Source organism: Epargyreus clarus, unplaced genomic scaffold (assembly GCF_041222505.1).
Source record: "Epargyreus clarus isolate Ecla_fem2 unplaced genomic scaffold, WU_Ecla_fem_2.2 ptg000002l, whole genome shotgun sequence".
Taxonomy (NCBI): domain Eukaryota; kingdom Metazoa; phylum Arthropoda; class Insecta; order Lepidoptera; family Hesperiidae; genus Epargyreus; species Epargyreus clarus.
The window spans coordinates 10895586-10919959 of NW_027332210.1; the positions used below are offsets into that span (position 1 = coordinate 10895586).

At 34.4% G+C, this 24374-nt stretch overlaps 1 protein-coding gene across 1 annotated transcript in view; it reads left to right on the plus strand.

The window, feature by feature from the left end:
• The first annotated feature begins 1524 nt into the window (after positions 1-1524).
• Positions 1525-24374, plus strand: part of Unc-115a (actin binding LIM protein Uncoordinated 115a) — a 108645-nt gene continuing 85795 nt past the window's right edge. The window contains exon 1 of the mRNA XM_073080320.1: positions 1525-1966. Coding sequence (XP_072936421.1) covers positions 1963-1966 — 4 coding nt within the window. The 5' untranslated portion in view covers positions 1525-1962. The remainder of the gene's footprint in view (positions 1967-24374) is intronic.

A 24374-nucleotide genomic window follows, 5' to 3' on the forward strand; every position in this document is an offset into this window, starting at 1 on the left:
ATGAAAATAAATATTTTACGACACTGTACAGAGAGTATAAGGTTCTAATATTTATTATATTTTGGGTTGTATATGTAAATAGAAAGAAATTGGTTTGCGAAGTATTAGCTCTATAGATGTATAGAAATGCTACTTAGCGCAAGGAGGATATGTTTTGGTTCCGGGCCAAATTGCCGCGGGACGAGCGGCGGCGCGCGGCCAGCTGTGATGTTCTGTAGGCTGTTGTGGCTAATCTTTAAAGCTCTTACTTAATTTACATAATCTAAACTATATCTGATATTAATAGTGCTAGATAATTTTTCACTTCACTAGCTTTAATATACGTAATATACATACTTACACTTTGCTTGTCTACAGGACGTCACAATGTTGGTGGGCTGTAAGAAGTTTGTTTTATTTTTGCCTTGAAAATAGCGTTTTTGATTATTTCTTGTTAACATGTAAGAACATTTGTTAAAATAGTTACGATTAAAATGGTAGCTAATACAGTTTCAAGATATTTTTGTATAAGAAATTCTGATCACTCCTAAAACTTTTCAATGATAACTATCCCCTTACCATAGAAACATGTCTTGGCTGAATTCACTTTTTTGTTAACGAAACACGTACAAGTTAATTTTAAATTATGTACCTATATTACCTACAAATTTTAATCAATAAAGCACTTATTTTATGAAGCGTTTATTGTATTTTATTGCATTCCCTGAACAAATCACATGTCTGCATCATATTTTGTGGTAGTGTGATTGTCCATCCATTACAATCCTGGACATTGGTATTGTCACTTTCCTGTTTCGAATGAAAAGAGTTAAGGTCATGGTCGAAGCTAACCATTTGTGGATTCGTAAATACACCACCCTCATAATAACTTAAAGATCTCGGACTGGTAGGTTTCCACAAAATATTTTTTCCACCAATAGAGTGATATGATGGAAAGAAAGAATATGATCTTGAATTAACAACCATCAGAGTAGACTGATATGCTTATTATGTTAGAGGCTTATAGCTAAAATATTTAAAAAAATACGCTTTCAATTTTCTAATATTCCGATATGATAAGATAAGTAGGCAATTAGTTCTAAATATTTTTTGAAAAAAGCTAATTTAAAAGCTTACTAAATATAATGTTTATAAAACATTTTAAAGAGTAAGTATATCTGTGTTCAAATGAAGTACATAATATTTCCATTTACGTTATAAACATGTTAAGTCTAGAGGTTAAGGAGTAAGGAGAGAAGCATTTAAAATATTTAAATAGTTACATGAAGTGTTCAATATCCATTTTATTTATTATTTTTTTATTATAGGTTGTAATATATATATTTTAATATTACAACTGTGGCGTATTCGCCTTAATATTGCCATATCTGTTCTAGGATATACGAATGAAATAAAATATAAACATAAATACATAATTATTTTATAATAATAAGAAGCTAGCTACATGCTCCTGTGCAACTCTCGTTTGCCAAGCGTAAAAGGACAAATAGGTACTCTTAGCGCATGAACAGACTTTACACATGACCGGTTTTGCATTTACGTAGGAGCGCGGACTACTAAATTACAAATTGCAATTTGATATTATTATGTTTCTAAGCGCTATGCATCGACAGTAATAAATCACGATTTCAAGAGCATGATCTTGCATTTATATCAGTATGAAGTATGAAGTGCGGCTTGGGCGAACCGTTCGCAAGATAAGAAAATGAACGCATTCGAAACGACGCGAAACTTACGAACGCACGCGCGCTTTCTGACAGCTGCTCTGTGATACAGAAGGGAGCGCTGAGTTGCAATTTTCATTAAAATTAAATTAAAACCGGGTTTTATGAGTACAACTCTAGTTTATTATAAGAAATATAGTGCTTGTGTGTACATATGTATAGTTTGTGATGAAGTTTAAGAAATTTTCTTAGTGAATTGCCTGTTTGTCCAGCGGAGTGAGCGAGCGGCTCTAACAAAATGGGTGAGTTAGCCGGCTATCGGCTTTTTTCATTATTTAAAAGAATTCGTGCTATCTGAATAGAACTGTGACCTTCTACTCAATACGCGACTGCTATCGGTGGGCTGTTTCTTATTCAGACGCAAAAAGTCTCGGCGACTTGTTTTGGTAGAATTATCGATTTTTCTCATGCGTCCCTCTTCCCGGACTAGGTTAAAATAATTATGCCAGCAATGTAATATTGTATAATGCTTACTTTATTCGTCGTATTCTCATACAATTAATAATATTTCCTGTATAATTTAATTTATAAAAATCGATATACGTTCCTATAAGAAACATCGTAACTGCTCATGATCCGCTCTACAAATTTAAATTGCTCTATTTTTAATATTGCAACAGAATTAACATTATCAAATATATCATTCTAGCACAGATACTGTTGTATTATTTTTAACATAAAACATGAATATTACGAATATTAACATACAATTTTTGGAGTATTAAAGCCTTATATGTAATGCAATTAGTATTGTAGTGCTAAGTGATTAGTGGCAGCGCGTCAGGTGATTATATCACTGCTAGCAAGTAGCAACACACTAATCAGACTGTCCTTGGACAGCCCATACTCAACAATGAGCACTAAGCAGCTACAATCTTCAAAAAAACCTATTTTAGATATTTGTCCTGATCTAACACCTACATATTCCTGCATGTCCTTATGAAATGATAACTTTATCATGATAACATAATCAGTGCAGTCAAATTTTAATATCAATGTGATGTTTGAAAATCGTCTCACATCAATTATTAGATGATGTATTAAAACCACAGGTACTTTCAGGGTAATTGTCAGTGATCTATTATATATAATTTTATATAATATACAGTGTAAACTCTATATAACGGCACTGAAGGGACTGGGCATTTTATGGCGTTATAGAGAGTGGTCGTTAAATGGAGAGAAGAAAAATCAGAATTAGAAAAAGAAAAAGTTTATTTCAGCCTAGTGTTAGTAGTTATGTACATAAAAAATAATCTTATTTGAACGCTATTGCGTGTTGTTTTTTTTTTGTCTGACGTCTTTTGCTGCGCCAGTAATTTTGTTGTATTTTTTTCATTATATTATTCATATCTTCTGATATTGAGGCATCTTGGTAAACAAAAGAACGAATTTCTTAGAAAGTTCCGTATGCATGATGCCGACAGTCGAGTTTATTGCGGGCTAGGATAATAAAGCGACAAAAGAACGTACACAGGTGCGCAGTTTTTACTAATTTTAGCAACTTAAAAGGTACTTTTTTACTCAATAGTGGTCGTTATTGAGAGTGGGTGTAATGCTATGTAGAGTGTATCATTGTATGGAATACAAGCTAAACCAACTAAGCCAATTGATTTCGACACTTTATAGAGTTTGTCGTTAAATCGAGTGACGTTACATGGAGTTTACACTGTATATTTCAGTATGCTCCCTGTGATGAATGGAATAAGGAAAATAAGTCATAAATATTTATTCTTGTTGGTAATATAATATCTATCGTACAATACAATTTCTAATATACAATCAATGAAATATGAACTTAAATATTTGTGGTCAAAGAAAAAATACATATAAGTGTTTTCCTCAATGGGTTACTACTAAACAGGCACTCACATGTAATTATACGGAAGCCACTTCACTATTGTTATCTGTCCTTGCTAATTCATTTACATTTCTACACATATACAGTGAGGAATGTTGTGTAAGATATATTTGGCAGTTATCATTGTAATGGTTTTTCTTGATAACAACTCTACAGTTAACATGTATGTAAATTTTTGCTGGAATTTTTTATAACTAATTTGTTAGATTTTTGAAGAAGATTCACAAAATATTCTGAATAATACTGTAATTTGTGGAATATAATATAATATTATGTTATAAGATGGGAATATATTGTAAAGTATTTATCAGTAGCAAGTGTTATCAATACACTCATATGAGTGCATTGAAATTATGCATAGTGAATAGAATTTGAACATCTGATAAGATTAAAGAAGGTAATCGCTTGTAAAGGATGCTTTAAATATGTCAGGTGCCTGGCATGTGTCGAGCATAAATTCTTATTATTATACATGTAATTCAGTAAGTAAAGAGAAATAAACCTTGAACCAAACACCTGTGGCACAAATACTTGCTGTTGTATTCAGTATGTATTATATTGCTAAAAACTATTTAATGATACAAAGAAATGAATACCTTAACCTATACATATTTTATTATTATTATACCCATTTTAAATGTGACCAAAATATAATATTAAAATATTTTGGGTAACACTAGAGAAGTCAGGACCCTATAATTACCAATGAAAACATATGTGTATAAATCGATTAATATTTTCATATATTATTAGAAGTAAATAAGTATTTAATACATAAATCTTAACTAAGCCAAAAATCTAATCACACAGCGATGTTATGGTTCTGATTAGTGGTCTGTACTTTATTATTACATCATAAAATTTTATTAGTACTGAGATTTCTCATGAGGTGAATAGGCTATCTATTCATATCTTATTTATACCTCATTCACTAGATATGACTTAACTATTTGAGAATTCTAATTATTAAATGACTTTACTTGAGTAATTTAACATAAAATTAAAAAGGTCCTCATAAAAAGACAGGCAAATTATGTGTAAGAATTGTCCTAAAGTATGTTGTCTTTGAAAATAGGTCTGCTGAGCACAGTTGAGTATAAAAATACACAGAGCAACAAGAGCACAAATATTCATAAAGGAACATTGCAAATAATCTTATTAGAAACTTATTGAAAATACTTGTTAGAACTTATTGAAAATCTAGTTAGAAACATATTGAAAAAATATTATAAAATTTCACTCCTAAAAACTCAAAGTAAAATCTGATTGTTTGCCTCATGCGCATTTATTTTACATATGTAATACGAATAAAGTCCTATATTTAGTAATAGACTAGGGTAGAAGCCTTTAAAAATAATAAAAAGTGAAATAAAATTGTAGTAGGATGAAACCCATTAGAAAAGGAGGGGAATATTATAAAAATGAAGGGAAAAATAATTTACGGGCGATCTGAGGTCGGGGAGGGGATGGGGGTGAGTCTTTAAGGGTAAAAAACGGTTTTTCTCGATTTCCGGCAAAACTAAAAGTCCTATCGAAAAAAGTCAAATGGCAAAGTTGTAGGTAATAAAAAGATCTAAAACTTTTGTATTTACACTTTTTTCACATAACCTCAAAATTTATGTGAAAAATTCAAAAAACCAAGTTTTTGGTTTTTTATTTTTATCTTTTACAAAAAAAATTTTTTTTTAACGAAATTTGGCGAAAACTTACCTTTTTATGTCCCAAATACGCTGTAATTTATTTGATTAAAAATATTTATTTTTTCACCTTATTTTGAATTAATATCGAAAAAACACCCTAATTTTCAATCGAAAACTCACCCGTCAAAATATCAGCTTTTTTCAAAAAGTTGGTATGTTTTCTGTTCGTTGAAATGTCTACTTTTTGATGGTGAAAAAAAAAATATATGTTACAATAGTAAATTCTCAGAAAATGTAAAAAATAAAAAAACTAGAATTCGATTTTTTTTTTTAATTTTTATAAAAAATTTTGAGCTATTTATTAAAATTACCACTTTAATTACTCGAAAAACATTAGATTACATGTTACATTGATAAAAAAAAATGCAAATAAGAATATACTACTATAATTAACAAACAAATCAGTTAATAAAATTAATATTTAATAAGACATTTACAATATTTGGAGAAAGTTGTCGAATCTTCTTTAAATTATATGCGTAGATGTCTATTTATAACTATTTATAGTTATAAATAGACATCTACGTATTTATATAAAATAGTAGCCCATCAAAAGGTATTTCATGGAGAAGTGGGGAAGGGGCTAGGCGAGTCTGGGTCTTACTACATACATACCTACTATTTCGTAGCAGCTGTTACAACCGTTAGCCTAACCAGTATTCGAAATACAGTACAATATACAACATCGTTTATAAAAATACACGTGCACGCTGAGTTTCTTGAAGATAATTGTGACAAGTTTACTTAAAAAAAAAAACTTTTCGAATCTGCATAGGAAGGTAATTACTATATCTATTTTTGTCTGTATCAATCAACTCAAACATAAAAATCGTATATTTTCTTTAAAAAATAGTATACTTAACGTAACGTAACCTAACGATTGAAATTAAATGATGTTTTAGTACAAGATAAAAAAATAATAATCTCCTTAATTTTGCACAAACAAATTTAGTTAATCCCATGGAAAAAAAAATATTTCAAAATACATAAAAAATATTTTAAAAATCTATAAAAAATATATAAAATATATATCATAAATATATTTGTAATAACAATCTTTTGGCCGATTTTCATATATATTTTTTACATTTCAAATATATTTCAGATGTATTCAAAATATATGAAATATACTTGAAAATCTGCCAAAAGTTAGTTATTAAAAATATATTTACTATACATATTTTTTATATATTTATACATTTTAAATAGATTTTTAATATATTTTTTAGACATTTTGACATTTATTTCTTTAATATATTTTTTTATGGGGGTATATTCACGATAAAATAGTGAAGGCATTATTAATTCGATTCTGTTTTTTCAGATTATCAGTATGGATGAATCTGTTTGAATCATCTGCAATAAGGCAGATGATAAGCAAGTGTATGAACTAAAAAAAGCAGCTTTGAGTCGTTTAGTGGTATCCAGCACTTCCAAATTTCAAATTCAAATCCAAATTTCGAATTTGATTTTTTGCATTTTCTGAGAAGATTTACTATTGTAACATATATTTTTTTTTTCACCATCAAAAAGTAGAGATTTCAACGAACAGAAAACATACCAACTTTTTGAAAAAAGCTGATATTTTGACGGGTGAGTTTTCGATTGAAAATTAGGGTGTTTTTTCGATATTAATTCAAAATAAGGTGAAAAAATAAATATTTTTAATCAAATAAATTACAGCGTATTTGGGACATAAAAAGGTAAGTTTTCGCCAAATTTCGTTAAAAAAAAAATTTTTTTGTAAAAGATAAAAATAAAAAACCAAAAACTTGGTTTTTTGAATTTTTCACATAAATTTTGAGGTTATGTGAAAAAAGTGTAAATACAAAAGTTTTAGATCTTTTTATTACCTACAACTTTGCCATTTGACTTTTTTCGATAGGACTTTTAGTTTTGCCGGAAATCGAGAAAAACCGTTTTTTACCCTTAAAGACTCACCCCCATCCCCTCCCCGACCTCAGATCGCCCGTAAATTATTTTTCCCTTCATTTTTATAATATTCCCCTCCTTTTCTAATGGGTTTCATCCTACTACGATTTTAATTGGTTTTAAAAATTATCGACCCTGGTCTATAAGTAATACCTAAGTTTAAATAATAATATTATAATTCTTGAAGCACAAAAGACATTAAGTATTTTTTAATGATACGAAATGAATTAATGCAAACCAGTAATATGAATAACTGGTAATGAAATCAAACGAGCACTCGCATTAATGAGATAGTTTAATGACGTACGGGAAAGCCTATCAAGTTATGAACGCTCGTAAAACGCGCAAGCTTAGTATTTCGAATCGATCTTGCTATTTACTGTTCGTCCAATATATTTGTATCCGCGGATCACTTTATTTAAGCGATATTGAGCCCGCGGCGTGTTTCGCAATCAATACGGTGCTCAGTTTTTTGCAATGTTTACAGTATCCCAAAAAGTGTACGATTTCAGTAAAAAACATAGTGTCGTTACTTTTGTTTTGTACGAAAGTTTCGTGCAAATCCGTTTCTTAATTCTCAAGGTTGTACTATACAAATAGACAAGCATGTAAAAACTCTGGTTCTATCGTTTAATTATTAAAAAAAAAACATATAGAGCCAGTATTGTTGGATTTGGAAAGTAGCCTTGCCACAACCATTTCTGTCGTCAAACTGTTCTTCGTTTCCGTTGAAAGGTATTTACATTATGAGGCGACCATCGTAGCCCTCAGGAGCAATAACGCATCTGTGTTCGGCTTTAGCTAGAACCTGTTCTATGAACCTCGTCACAGACGTTCATTAGCGGTAGTGACCACTTACCATCAGGTGGACTGCAAGCTTCTTTGCTACTTCAGTCTTATAAAAAGTTGCTTACAGGATATTACAGATGTACACGTCAATAATGTTTACTTGTGTACGTGTCGTGGATCCTGCCGGGCTGGCCGGCTGGTCGTGCAAGTGGGTCAGTTTGGCAATTAATGCAAATGCGTTACCGTCGCAGTGAGCTCGATACTGCGCCCCGCGCTACACTTACAAGTTGGCCGAATGCGGCGATCGGGAGATTAACTATTTACATCCATTCATTAGGGATTATCCAATTAATTTGTGATGAGTATTTGGATAAGGGGAATTACTAAGAGCAAATTATGGATGAGGTTCCTATTTAAATAATAAAATTTAATACTTTATTTATTTAGCGTCGTAAGTCACCAAAATTAGACTCATAAAATAAAGATTTATAGAGCATCTTTCTTGAACCTTCCCCTATTAAGTTATGTAATTTTTTACATTTGCACAAGCACTTTATGTTGTCGTATCTTATGAATGAATACATTTTATTTAAGTTTATGGCATCTAGATTAAAGGTATGATATACAAGAGTGTGACCACAATTAGAAAACGACTGTTCAAGTTGTTAACTTGAACAGTCGTTCACAAATTGGATAGCTATACGATTTTTATGTATCGTGCCAGCTACTTCGATCTTATCGTTATTGTTACGTACGGGATAATACGATATCTTTAACGTACATTCAAATGGCAATAGTACTCTGAAATCGTGTAAGAAACAAGGGTACAGTCGTTACAGGGAGAAAGAACAATTTCCTTACATAATCCTATTCCGATGTATGAAGTGAATTTGGCGTGGTCGCCAGTGTTCTTGCCATTGGGCCAAGGATTCTCGAGTTCGTTGACCGGGTAATGGCATTGCGGCTGGCAAACATTTCAGTTACGTGAACTTTGTGAACTGCAAGGATTTTTCAGGCCAAGTCATAAAAGTGCCTTTTAGATATAAATTTTACTTCATATAGTTTGTTTTCTTTACGTTTTACGAATATGCTATGTTCAGAAAAGCTTAAATGTCTTGAACAGAGCAAAGCAGTAGGTTTTTACTTCATAACGATGGTCCAGTGTGTGTTAAGATCGGGTTAGTGGCATTTCAGACGTTTTCAAATCGCCCATGAGGCCTTCAACTTCCAACTAATTCCAACTATCCAGTCATTTCAAACGGGACCGACGCATAATCGTGGCCTCAAGCCAGTGTTTGCAAGAGCACGGGCATGACGTCCAACGCTCATGAAATTTAGCCCTTAGCGGTCATCCACCAAACTACGACAGTTTACTTTGCTTAATTTTATAGCTTATTCTTCATGAAGGGCTAGATAGTATTATGTAAAGTAAATTGGAACATTCAGCATTGTTCGCATGTTTCGCCGACGTTGTGAGCGCGGTATCATGGCCGGAGGAGATTAAGCATCGCTCGTAGATTATAGCCGCTTTAATGCATTATCCAATGTATTATAGTCTTGTTGTTAATGCGCTTTCATTGCTATTGTAATTTTTCTATAATATACAAGTAGATTCATAGTCCACTGTTTTATAATGTAGGAGTAGCAGATGAGCATGTAGTCCATTTGATGGTAAGTGGTTACTGCAGCCCGCGGACATCTGTCCATGCCCATGTCTCCCTTACCACACTCTTCAAATCAGAACACAACAGCGTTTAACACTGCTGTTATGAGGCAGAAACAGGTGTGGCGATGGAGCCGCCGGAGTCGAACCACAAAGGGTTCTACCACTTTCAAACTCACCACTTAAGTTTTAGGAATCACAGTAGATCATAAGAAAATTAAATAGTTTAATATTTTCGAGTATCCCATTCCTTACAAGTCTTCTTCTGGATATAGGCCTCTCTTTCGGCTTTAAATATATGGTAATATTCTTCTTCGTTTGATTTGTTGAAGCCAAGTCATCACCAAGCCAGAGACAATCGTCAAGAAATCCGTATATCTCTAAAGTATTTCATAAAATTCTTACAGTTACATTAAATGTATCTATCAGCATTTGGCCAGCATATCGGTTTAAGTGTAAACCCTTTATTTTGAGAGCAGAGACATACTCATCATGTGAAAGTAAATTTTTCAAAAACGTATGTGGTTTAAGTGTCGGTGCAGTACTGTTCGTAAAACTGTGGTGTTGCCAGGCAATAAACATTATCAGTACCCGCTATCGCCGCTTAGCGAAATGTTCCGACAAACATGCTTCATTTTAAACTACATGAATTCCGCGAAGTCGTCAGCCAAGGTGGAAAGATAAAGCCTTACGAATTGCGGTCTTAATTTTCTTGCGAATTACTTTTACTGTGTTACCACTGCACTGAAGCATTATCAGACCTACAGTTCGCTTATCCTAACGGGTGTTAAATCATCTTTGTTAAGAGTTGATTTTAGAAATAATAGCAATTATTACGAAAAGTAGTGTTTTCAGAAATTTTATTGCAACAAAGTTTTCTATATCTACTTTACAATATTCATAAAAAAACATATTTACAATATCTATATTATAACTATATTTATGTACATATATACAAAAAAGGGGAATAAAAAAAAAACATTCACTATAAATAAAACAAACCATCTAAAATAGCCGTGTGAGGCATGGTTCCCAAAACGCTGGCGGCGTTCCCTTGCTGCACTGCTAGGCTCAATCTTTGGGCGAAGTAGCCGCCAGCTCTTTGGTCACCAGAAGCGAGGACAAGTCTGGTCGACATATCTGACATGAATTTCTTCATATCAGATGACCATGGACCCATTGTCTCCACTGCAAGCGCCGCAAACAAATAATTATCCAATATATTACTATATTTGCGGCGCTTCAGTATTTGGGCATGGTCGGCTGCAGCCCCAGCGCTCACAGACGTATTACCAACGTGAGATGGGGCTAGAGTGTCGACACAGGTCGCGTCCCATACCAGGGGTCGTCCGAGACTCCACGGCACCAAAGTGATACCATCGGGTCTCTTGCCATCGTCTCTGAATAGACCAGGAGGTTCCAGTGTCGCTGGTACAGAAACGGTAGCAAGAGCCCGACGAATAAGATCGTTAAGAGTCCCGTGACGATAAAGCCGACCAGCACTCCTGGTACAGGACAAGCCATGCCGACCTAACCTGTCCACCACCTGCCCACACGGACAAAGGTGAGACTCGCATACCTTGGCACCGAGCCGGAGACCTACAGAAATTCTTAAGGTAACTGGATCCAGCACGGTGCCAATATTACTAGAAAATAAAAACAAAAAGATATTGTACCTTATATAACTACTCAATTTTTTTTTGACGAATCCAACGAAATCTCTCTGAAAGTCTGTTAACCTGACCCGTTTGAACTGTCGGGCGTGCCAAAGAATGAGATTATGTATGTATCAAATCAAATGTAACTCCTAGTAACATGTAAAATGTGTTATCAATAAGCACGGAGCGTAATCTCCGGTAGTAAGTATGTAAAAACATTGATTAGACCATGTCCTTGGAATTTTTAAATATAATTTTACAGGTTTAAAATTATACCACCGTAGAAGAACATGGATGATTAATTTAAAAAGAAAGGTTTACAGTTCATTAGGACGTCCGGCTATTTTAATCTTTTTCGACTTTGGTAGGCACTTATTTTGCTGAGTTTAATTAAAATCTTTTAGTGAGTGAGTTTAATTAAAATCTTTTAGTAAAATCTTTTTAAAAAAGTTTTAGTATCATACGAGTATATATAATTGTATATTATTGATCTTGATCATAATACAGATTAGACTGCTTGTGTCATCAAAATTAGGTTTATCTATTTTTTTTCTTTTACTTGTTTTTAAACGGTATATCCAAGTCGTTGTTCGCGGTCAAATGTTTTCGGCCAGTAATTTCACGCGCGTACACTTCTGTGGTTAAATAACTTTGAAGCCCTAGCAAATAGGTTACTGTTAAGTTACTGGGGTTAATTTCACGCTTGAATTCACTTTTTACGATTCTTTTGGGTATTTGGATATAAGTTTCCGTGACTAATTTAGAAATCATATCATATCTCTGCTTTTCGTTATATACCATTTCAGTCGAACCATGGAGAGTTCAGAAAAAGTCATAACTTGACATGATAATTGCTACTTTAATTGCTATCAGAATAAGTCATCTGGATATTCTTATACATTCAGTGAATAGCATTTTAGTAGAAGTCTGTATGTTGGTGTATGGTGAAGAATTTACATGACTGTCTGGCCCGGGATCTAATCACATATCCTCCGACCCGTCATTACAATGACTGCAGAGCATGAGATGTAAGTGTAAATGAATTTATTTTCGATTGTAGAATCCTAATGCGTCGTATGGAATAACTGTTAAAGAGGAATTAATTTGAAAACGGGACCTAGAGGCCGATCACCTAGCCGGTGGTCTGGCTCTATAAAAGAGCTCTATAAAAATCTTTAAGGTAAATCGAAGATAGCTCGCATGGAGACAGCTCGTCAGATCGTTCACCAAGGCTAACTAGAATCGGCATGGCCTTCAGTAATGAAGAAAACGACGCAGTAATAATTTGAAAAAGTCTTCTTTAAATAAAATATGAATCGATAATAATATGAAGTGTAATCATCATCTATAAATAGCTTCTGCTCCATGGCAGTCGGGTTACCGGCATGGCAGTGAAGGCGGCGGCGGCGCGGCGGCGCGGCGGTGCGGCACGGAGCGCGGCTCGGGTGTCGGGTGTCGGGTGGAGTGTCGCGCGGGTGTCGGGTGCGGGGCTACGGTTACAGTACACGCGGCGACACAAGTGCTCGCCGACTGTTGTGTAATGATGCCACCCGATTCATTGACGACCAGGATCGATGATTCGGCGAGACGACTTCTCCAGAAATTCCTCTTGAAACCTTCGGATTATTCTTTTCCAACAAGGCTAAATTCGATAGACCCTGCAGTCATTGTTACAAGAAATAGAAAAAAAGTTTGGGAAATCCAAAAGTGCACGACTCATAATGCTTATTTAATTATGAAATATAAAAAAAAAAAAAAACTTAAGTCGTTCAAAATTAATTGCCGAAAAAACAGCTGTAGTAGGGAGAAGGTACTGCACAAGCGCCCCTGGTGGAATAAATGTACATAATATCTATAGATATACAGTCTTGTAGTTTTCGTTTTTTATTAATTGCAATTAAACGACACTGAATTAATTATTCGCATTCAGTGACCTACATCGTCGAATAGAATTTAAAAAAAAAATTAACTCAAATGATGGATTTTTTCACAAGTTACAGTGTTTTCAGGTTTCACACATGACGGACAGGAAATTTTTTTGACCTATTTTGGTGTTTTTTTCCAATTCTATTGCAGTAAATCAATTTTTAAAAAGTATGGAATTAATCTCCATTAAATTATCTCGACAAAAGTATGCAAAATATCTTGATTCCGTGAACTATCAAGGCTATAATAATAAAAATAGCCGCCAAAATAAAGCGAAAAAAATTTTTCGATCGTAAAACACTCTCTGATGCTTCGCATCATGAGTCGTGCAATAAATCTGTCTGGTTAGCGTCTCAGTATATTACGAGTGATCGGTCTCAAGGAAGTAGGTCTCAACTGTAATGCTTATGCAAATATAATTTAATAATAATGTCTCTAGCGGTCTAACCTCAGGGTCTACAGTTCGCAACTCTCCGAGGAGAGTTCTAACAATAGCTTCATCGGTGTTTAGCAATGTATAGCTGTAATATGTGACACTGGAGAATAGTCACGTTTGCAGTCGCTTTGGGCTTAATGCTATGCATTCATGTAGACATTTTTCCTTGTACCAGTTTATTTAATGAATGTGGCATAATGGAGCGGGTTAATAGTGGCGCTGCCAGTCATTTGAACTCTGTCATTCACAACGAACGGTAATTGAGGGACACAATTACGTGTAGGAATTAAACGGGTGATTATAACTTTTTTGTATAAGCACAATAGCTTTAAATTTGTCAGTTGACAACAAATAATAACGTTTCTGTGACTGTAATTTTATTTGTTTAGATATTATCAAATAATATAACAATTTGTTTTGCAAGGTTATTTTTGAGTCAGCAATTTATTTTAAGCGCCACTTATAAATCAGGCGAAAGGGCGTTTAATTAAATGTAATTTATTGTAATACTTATACAATATTTAAACTGAACCTTTATTTACCTACTTTAAATCTTAAATCTAATTCTATATCCACTTTGTTCGTGACTGTATCTCAATCGACCTTAATCATTGCACTTTTCAGAAAATATAAATTCAATATACCAATAATATTACGTATGTATTACAGTTTATGTGAATTAATACAATCTGATATACGAGTATGGTGTGTTACATAGAAAGGAATAAGGTACTTAATCGTTTCCTTCGATGGTACTATGCTGCCGACTATTATAGATGCAGATGGCATTATCTTATTGGAAATTGCCTTAAGAATCCCATTAATTCCTTTGCTTGACGGTTTCTGCGCAATGTCTTTCTAATCCCTATTATTTACCTATACTTTGACGTTTGTAATAAAAGTCGTTGCAGTAGTAATAAAACTTTTGTCATTTATTGCTTCCTTGGCAAAGAGGCAACTCTTTCAGAATATGAAGAATAGGCGAGCGAAATCGGATGTGAAATTGTTTGCAATTTAATTGGCATATGACGATGTTTGGAAAGAGTAGAGGAGCTTTTGTTTTTTTTTTAAGTTAAATGATTGTTTAAATAGCTTTTCCCCTCGAATTAGTAAGCAAATTTATAAATTGTAGTGTTATAATGTATTTTATATTAAGAGCTCCCTTTTAAATAATTATAATGTAATAGGAACCAATCGTTCATGGCCCATAGTAAATTCATATTTATTGTTTTAGATTGTATCTAAAAGACAGTAATGTTTGTTTGTAGTTCGCCTTCTAGAAAATGGTTAGCGAGTGTTTGTTAGGTAATGTTTATGTATGTTGTAATTATACTACTTATATCTTACTGGTCACATTATGGTATAACATTTATTGATTAATAAAAGGCCGGAGACTCCGGAAACACCTATTTGTCCCTCATACATACCAGCAGTGTTAAGCGCTGTTATGTTCTGGTTTGAAAAGTGTGTAAAGGAGGCGTACTTATTCGAGGCATACTAACTTAGTCCTCAGGGGTAGCAACGCACCTGTGGGGGATTTCAATTAACATTTTTTTTTACTGGAATCAGCGATGTTCGTTAATTCTATCTACATTCGTTAGTATCCAACATAACCATCAGGATATTGACTGTATCAGTACAGAATAAGCTTTTAAGATGATTCATTTTCAAAGAAGCAATGGCCCAAAAATCTTTTAATCCATACCTGCTAAATTATCTAAATAAAGTTAAATTCACCTCCATCAAGTTTATTACAAGCCGTAGCACAACAAGCGACCTTTGTCGGTGCACTTCTAAAAATACCTTACGAAAGTGCACGTCCATTGTTTGTTTCTGGTTACGCAACCGCCCACGTCCGCTACGGTTCACCAAATTGTCCAAGTTCACATTTCGAGGTACACCTAAAAGTACTTTGACTTTTATGTTTTCTTAGTTGTAGAGTTGTTTTTGGTATCCGTAGCTTACCAACAACATCAACACAAAACAACAGTTTGTGAATTATAATAGGTATGTAAGTATCGTTTAACCGGAGTGTGAAGGGTAAATTTTTTTTAGAAGTTGTGTATGTCTCATTTTTAGGGACTCCCTATAGCCAAAACTACTTGACGGATTTTAACATATGTGGTGTCCCTGAGGATTTGTCTAAATAGTATGAATGACAAAGGCTGACATAGGCAATATTTTTGAGCAGTTGGGTTTTTTATTTTTATATTAAATCTCTAGTGAATGTGGAATTGATTAACACTAGAGGGTTTAGGGTTCAATCTTCGCCGGTATCACAACTAAATTCATAATTAAGGTCTAATTACCAATAGAATTCCAGTTAGTTCTTGGTGATTGGATACTTTTCTCTGTGACCAGGAAGTCGACATGATAGATTACCATATCCTCAATCTATGAGAGCATAAAGCGTCAGCGGTTTTATATCGTTTTTTGATTATGCTGTTAATAATAATTTATTGCTTGTTACAGGTAAGGCTTCAGGGATATATGAATTTTACGTTTGACTGAGTCCCGATCGAGGGGTAAGAATTATCGGGAACTGACATGTTCAACCGACCACAAAGTTAGAACTTAGAAGGTTAAAAGTTGTAATTATTATATAACTATTTATAACTATTTACAGTAATGTGGGAAGGAACAGTTTATATACTTAATAGTGGCTTTGGTGTCGGTTTAGTAAAAAGTTATAGCTTAAACATAAAAAAAATTGCGCTGACACAACCGCTGTATGTATTTTTGATATATAACTTACTTTCTTGTAATTAACATTATGGCGAATTCTATTTGTGTGAGAATGTGGTGCTTAGTAAAATAGCATACAAAGGAAAATCGAAAAATAATAATTTAGATGTCTAATTTAATAATTCTGATGAATGCGACAGATATTATCGGAACAACGGATGAATTAATGACATAACGATTGTAAACGCCGTCGTCGTGGCCCGCGGACGAATTACCATAATGACTTCTTAATTAATAGCCATTGAAATGTCCAAAACCGAATAAATGATTGGTGAGTCATGTGTATTTATAGATGTGTAATTTATTACCGAATCGTAGTAAGTAGGTGAAGGCGAGCCGCCTGCCCACGGCGCCGGTTATCACGTTGATGCGTCTTGCTATTAGGAATTAGGATACACTTCTGGTATTTGTCTTATTTTCCAATATTGTAAAATTTGGTATCGTTGGCTTCTATAATTATGTGATTGATAAATGGTTATCAACAGATATAATGGATAAACAACAGGTTCTAAGGGTGAAACTCTATGTTATTCGACTTGGAGAGCTTCATCGGCGTGTCTAAGTCTGCCTTACAACAGCAGTTATAACTTATATTGCTGTGTTTTGCTTAAAAGTGAAGTACCTACACTCATGTGAGGCATTCCAAGATAGTCGTCGAAGCTCTCCCCTGAGGATATTTTACCAACCTCAGGCTGGACTTTAATTGTAATAACTGATTACTTATGAGTATTGTAATTACTTAGTGATGTCTATGTGGGGCAATGAGTATCCAGTAGATGCATATTCGTTAGCTACTTGTTTTTATTTAAAAGGGCAATGTTGGGTGAATATTGTACTCTTCAGTAATCAGTCGTCGTCGCAGTAGGACCTGCGACGACGTTTGCTCCAACACTACTAAGATTCTACTTGTGATTTAATCACTTGGATTTTTTCAATGTGTCATTGTGTGAAAAAATAATACCATTAATTTCAAGTCATAAAATCAGCGTCTTTGATCTCTATTTATAAGTCAGAATCTGAAATCTAAAACGCTATCTAATCGTTTTTTAATGGGTAAACGGAAGAGCACGACGTGGGAAGCTAGTCCAAACAGACCACTTCGTTATGTGGTTAGCGCAAGGTTAACTCGACTGTGGCTTTGAATTGTAGCACGTCACTTCGGTAGTGTGCGGTTTTAGGCATTAAACTAATTTAAAATATCTTATGGTGAACCATAGGTTCTCATTCTCGTTTATGATTAGTAAACTTATTGCTAATTGCTAAAATTTGTTCGCGCCTCTTTGGTCGATTCTGAAGTTGAACTACGAAGGATTTTTCAAAATTAATGTAAAACTCAAACCCCCGCCCAAAATTTGCTTTTAAATTTATCCCATTTATTATTTATGAACCAGAGTTCGGCCCAGTAGGAAAATTGGTTAAGGCCTTGATCTGAAGCTTTCAGGAAGAAATAGTTACCAAAACATATGATAAGTCGTTGGATTTTTTCTAAATAGATTTTATTTCCTTTGACACAACGCAGGGTTTGTTTCGTTATCGTCATTAAAGTTTCGTGGCGAAATGTCACACAGGGCACTTCGTTATGTGGCAAATTGGGCAACGTCGCATAACCGCTGGCCGCGCGGTGCGAATGAATGTCTCCTTTGTGTTATGGAGTAATCTTTTATTACTATGGCGTTTTGGTATGACGAGATGTGTTCATTGTTTTGGCGGAATATTTCTATGTAATTTTTTGTTCTAGTCTTTTTATGGGCGTTTTATGTCAATGCTTGTACATAAGTACTATGGTTTAAAAAATATATATCTAACGTAAATTATATGAAATATGTTTTTCTGCCCCACAGAAGCAATAAAATTTATACTTGCGTGATATCCCCATTTTAAATAATCTAGGGCATTGTAGTCGTGTTAACATTAATCCCATACCTACCAAATTCTGTGTCTAACAGAAAATTTTGAATATTTATAAGGTGTTACGCGGCTTAACCTAATTTTAACAGACCGTTTACATTGTTGTTACAAGCGGTGTTACGGTCACTATTAGTTAATGTAATTCGAGAGGGCATTAAATTTATCGTACTTTACATTGTTATTAAGCTTTATAGTAAATAATAATGTCAAGGTAGTAAGGTGATACCAATGTGGTTTAATTCCAGGCACCACCTCAACAACTGTATTCTGCCTTAAAACAACAGTTCTAAGAGGTAAAGCGGTGCTGTGTTCTGATTTAATGAGTGTGGTAAAAATATACTTAGCCGAGGCGTTCCAACATAGTCTTCTGGGGTAGCGACACATCTGTCGCTGACCTCAGGTAGGACTCTAATCTTACCGGGGGCTGATTAAAGATGTCCATGGGTGGCATTGGCTACTTATCATCCGGTGGACTATAAGGTTGTTTTTTGCTTCTATACTATAAAAAAGAAACAAGTACCAGAGTACAATAAGAAATGAGGCTCAACTAGAAAGTTCACGCTTAAACCAAATGATTGTTTGGTTTGAACTCTGGAGCGTTTGAACCGTTTCTAATTGATGATCCGGATCAAGCGTCCAACACGAAATCTATCTGAAACAGCTTCCGACGAGTCGTGGGTTCATTGCTCGACACTTTGTAAACGTGCAAAAATGTTACAGAATTTGTTCTTTCTTCTTACCCGTGAGGTTCAGTGGTTACCAAGCGGTGTGCAATGGCTATTCTGAGTGAGATCATTGATTATACAGATATCAATAGATTAATTGGGATCTATATTAGGTATAGGACTATAGGTGTTTATGTATTTGCCTACATGTGTATCAGACACTACCTACACAGGAATTCGTATTATAGAGCTGTGTTAGGATGTTGATTTTTTCAAAAGGGAATTTCCCTAAGTGACTCAATATCCATACAGATCTCGTGATTATAAGTATAGGTACTAGAAAACCCTCGTATATTTTCTTCCAAAAGAGGCGGAAATATATCTTCGAATTTGAATAAGTTTTTAACACCTTTTTTTTCAAGAGCACCTCCTCACAGAGTTCTGAGATCGGCACAGGAGGAAAATTTGTTCACATCTTCCACGTTCGTGGTAAAAATATCGTGCAAATTGTAGAGGAACACCACAAGTCCAGCACGTTGATCTAATATGTCGGGTATCATTCCAGGTAGTTAATTTAAATAAGGTTTATTCTAAATACGTTTTTAAGATGAATTGTCATTTTCAAAGGTTTGAACGTTATTTGGCAAAATAATATTGTTGGTGATCATACCTGCGTAGATAATCTGTAGGTCTGCACCTATAGCGTAACTTGTAGAGCGTGAAAATAAAATAAACTCTATGAATACACAATTATTACGATCGTACACGTTGCGCTTTACGATGCACGATCCAGATGTTTTTATGAGCACAACGCTATTGGCCGATTTGCAATCGACCGCTGCGAATAGGCGGCGATAAGATATAACCATTTTATACCACACAAACACTGGGAATCGTTGTTAGTTATTCGTACATTGCTCGCTTTATGCACACTTACCGAAATAACGAACAGAGGTAACGAGCAATGGATGTTACACATATAAAGAAACAGTTTGAGAATCCCGTGTGTCCCAAAGGGCACATCGGTCACGTCCATTGGTTCAAATCAATTTTACGATAGCTTAGTTTTTAATTGATTTTGCTGTTTATCATAAAATAGTAAATTAATATTAGCGTAATCAGAGCGTGTTGCTCTGCTCTACATCTGTATCAATAGAAGTTGTATGATGTTGTTGAAATCGGGCAGAAAGCCGTAGCTTTATGTAACGGATAACAAAAGTCTATACAGTCTTTCTTCATAAAACTGGAGTAGGAAACAAGCTTGCAATCCATCTGATAATACACACATCTGTGACTATATCCTTATAGAACAGAGTCTGCCTGAAGCCGATCACAGTAATATATACCTGATATTTCATTACCAAATACAATAGAAATTTTATCTTAAAGCTATTGTGTATTTTAAGAATATTGAAACTGAAACTATGACATACCTAGCATTGCAAATAGCAATATTATTATGTGAAAAATTGATGCTATATACCTATAGCTATTATTGTTTTTTATGTTACCAATGTTAGAGTCAAATCACACTGATTCATGTATAGACCACATAATTGCCGGTTATTAATAATTAATTTACGTCACTTTTAAATAGGTATAGTCCGCGCCAAACTGCTATTCCGCTCTGAAGTTGTTGCGAGTAGGTGTAGTCATATAATTTGCTATGGCGACGCGATTCATTTCTATATTCAGAGCAGACTAGCAATTTTACGCGGACTCTACTTATTCTATTTTTGCAATATTCAGTCTTGCTTTGAGTTATAAATTGTCAACAGATTTTTGCTATATCTTTTATTATGAAAGTATGATAAATCAGTGGATGATTATGGAAGAGTTTATTGTATTTCTGGAATCACTACTGAACGTTTTTATACCAATTACATGTACTGGCCTAAGACGGGAATACAATACGTACAATACAAACTAAAAATGTGGAATAGTTAAGTTGAAGGAGCATTGATGACGTGTGTTCCGGGCTCGGTCGGCGCTCCCGGAAGCGCCGTATATAGCGCCCCGCAGTCCGTACATACGACCCGCAACACCTGGTATGCGTACGCGCACGTTATCACCAGCTTTTTGTTGCATTTAGTTGTGCTCTGCTCCATCTGGCTTCATTGATGCCTAGGAAGGTACCTCATTCACCGCTTTCAAATTAGTCTTGGTCACAATAGATCAACTGGTTGCAATAACTTTAGCCGCTTTTTAATTCCAGCCGTATTGATTACAGCTTTCTTCTTATGGTAGGTATTCCTAAGACTAAATCATAAACGTAGTCTGCTAATATCAAATGTCTGTCTGTCTATAACTATCGGTCGTCAACTCATTATAGTCCCACGTGTTGGACACGGGCCTCCTATTAGTGTGAAAGGGTCCTTAGGTCATGGTTACGCCGTGTTGGCTAAGTGCGACCTTTAATTTGTAAAACCGATTAAGAGACAGAATTTCAGAAACTACGCTGTAACTGGCTACACCTAACATCCTTCGTGAAAGACCATAGCAACGTTACATTGTTGTTATAATTTGGATATTATTGTGACGATAATGCCCGACCTTCAACGTATTAAATGATTCACGGAAATAGGCAATTTGCGTGATCTTAATCCGTCACTGTGAAAGCGTATTCTTTCATATGTAATGGAATTTGCAAACGAGCTTGTCCATCTCACGAGTGGTCACCGTCGCCCACGGACATCCGTAACCGTTGGAATGTCTCAAATCTCTATCGCACCACACCCTTCAAACCAGAACATCTGCTTTACACCGTTGTTATAAGTCAGAAATAGGTGTGGCGGTCGTGTTATCAGTGGAAATAAGCAGAATTTGGTACATTTCTCGTTATTTTTACGCGTGGTTCGTTATAAAAGTTTTTTATATACTAGTACTACAAGTAGTAGTAAAAAAATAAATTGTAGATTCATTATTTAATTGCAAAAAAAATTGTGAGTGCCTTAGTAGGCTTACATATTAATACATTTCTTTTATGTTCTAATTTCTAATAGTAAACACACCAAATGAATATTGGTGCATTAGTTAACAATTTAATCGTCAATATTATCTAAAACGTTTATAAAAAACATGCATATTTATTCCAAGTGGTTAAGTAGCAGGCACGCGCAGCGCCACGCGTGTGCACGCATATGTGATGTGTGAGCGGCTCACATTCGGCAATAGCTGTTACGTACGGATTCCGTCCGCGGCTCGTGAACTCCGTGACCGAATCATCGGTGCCCATTTTACGCTGCATTACGAAATATATATACTTGTACGCCCAATTGCCAATTACTGCAGTTTGTTATTTAGTTAAAATTAGATTGTAAATAACGCTCCGCACGTCGTAAACTATTGCAGTCTCACAGGCTCTCAAATTAGCCCGTAAATTGAAACCTAAGAACCTAACATACATATTCCAATTAAATGCTTGTTTTACTCTCGATTTGAGGTTAAGTGCTTTAAATGTGTCTTATATCAGTTTAATTATCATATCTTAAAATCTAATTAGAATCTACAAGTGTCTTTATTGCGTAGTAATGACCGTGTATCGTGTGATGAATGGCGGTCAATCAGAAAGTGCCATTAGAACATTCAGATAAACTGTTTTTGCGATCCGCGAGATCTTATTAAACTTGAAATCGTCTTTCACTTCAGGATTAATACTTCATCTGATCCTAACACGAACTTTCCAATAGATGGAAGCTTAATGGATTTCCTATGAAGGAAGATCCAATTTATTGATACGATTTATATACCAGCACGTCTAGATTTAGTTATCTATTAGTTTCTCCGTCGTTTTAAATCTAAAAATCTCCGTGCAGTTGCCCAATAAGTACAAACGTTACCATATATTTAGCGTGAACGATCGACGGTGGGCCACCTGCCTCTATACAGAACAGATGATGTAATTCGCGCGCAAGTAATCGTATGAATTTCTCAATAACCCAAATTGTAAGAGCCGGCCGGCCGACCTGCGTATAGTTCTTTTGCTTTTAAATTTATTGCTCTCTAGAATTTATGTAATGATTTCAATGAGAATGGGTTTGTGTGTCATAATGTATACGTATCTATCTATGGAATGCTCTATCTTTAAATTTTGCTATCGAGGGATTTAGAGCCTAAAGATTACAAATCCTCATGATATAACAGCATGTAAATGATACATTTTTTCTATTTTCATTATTAAGTTTTCGTTCTTTTTAACCAATGGGTTTTTTAAATCTCTAGTTTCTGATCATATACAGGTAGAAGTGGTGACTTAGATAACTGCAATACAATCTGTAAACATGCACAATTATGTTATGTTGCACAGCAATGTTGTCGGGGCTGTATATGAGTTTGAAGGGTGTGGCAAGGTAAAATACATAATTCGTTGTAACTTACTCTTTAGTATTCAATTAATTAGTAGTTAATGAGATTGCTCAGAGTGAAAAGTCCACACTAAGTTATAAATTGAAACTAACAGTAAATTAAAGTATCACAAAACAATTGAATACTTACTTTCTTATCGTATTATCAAATGACCATACTCTATTCAATGGAGCCTATTGTGTAACGGAAGTTGCGAACCAATTAGTAGCGGTTTTGGCAACAAGCTTTTAAAGTAGGCAAGCTTCTTGTGAAGGTGATATAATGATTATGTAACAATAACGGTGATATGATTAGTGGATAGCGCGTGATGTGATATTAATCTCGATAACAGCGTTTAATTGGCGCCTGTAATGGATTGCCTTTCACGTAAATGTGTTTACCTTCGGAGCTTTTTACGGCAAAATGTGTCGTTAAATATTATTACTTCAACGGTTTATCGTAGACTGTCTGTGCTAAAATTATACGGATTTATAAATATACCGTAAAATGTTAATATGTATATTATAGATGATAAGTTCATAGAGTTACAATATTTTGAAAATATTACTCCTAGAAATCTTTGTGGTCTACTTTGGCAGCACAAACAACAAACTTATTTCGGTTTTGTAACCGCGATGGTTGTTCTGGTTTGAAGGATGTGTAAAGTAAGCGAAGATATTGAGGAAGCAAAAGAGCGATGTTTCAACTAAATTTTTAGCAACTTATCTATGACCAACTTCAGATTTCTTTAGGGTTGGTTACAGATGTAAGTTATTATAAAAGTGTAAAATTTAAATGAAATAGAGAACTTAAGGTTTTTTAACTTCATTGTTAAAAACGTTAAAAGTATAAGGGCGACCTGATTTAAAATAGCCTAGAGCTACGGATATTATCCACAGAGTATATAACTTGGCCTCAATACAGCGGTGGCAAATAAAGACTTTTTATTCTGTCGTAACAAGCGTTTTATTCTCAACAATGAGTATTAGAAATTGCTTTTTTTTTCAACCTTTTCAAGATTCT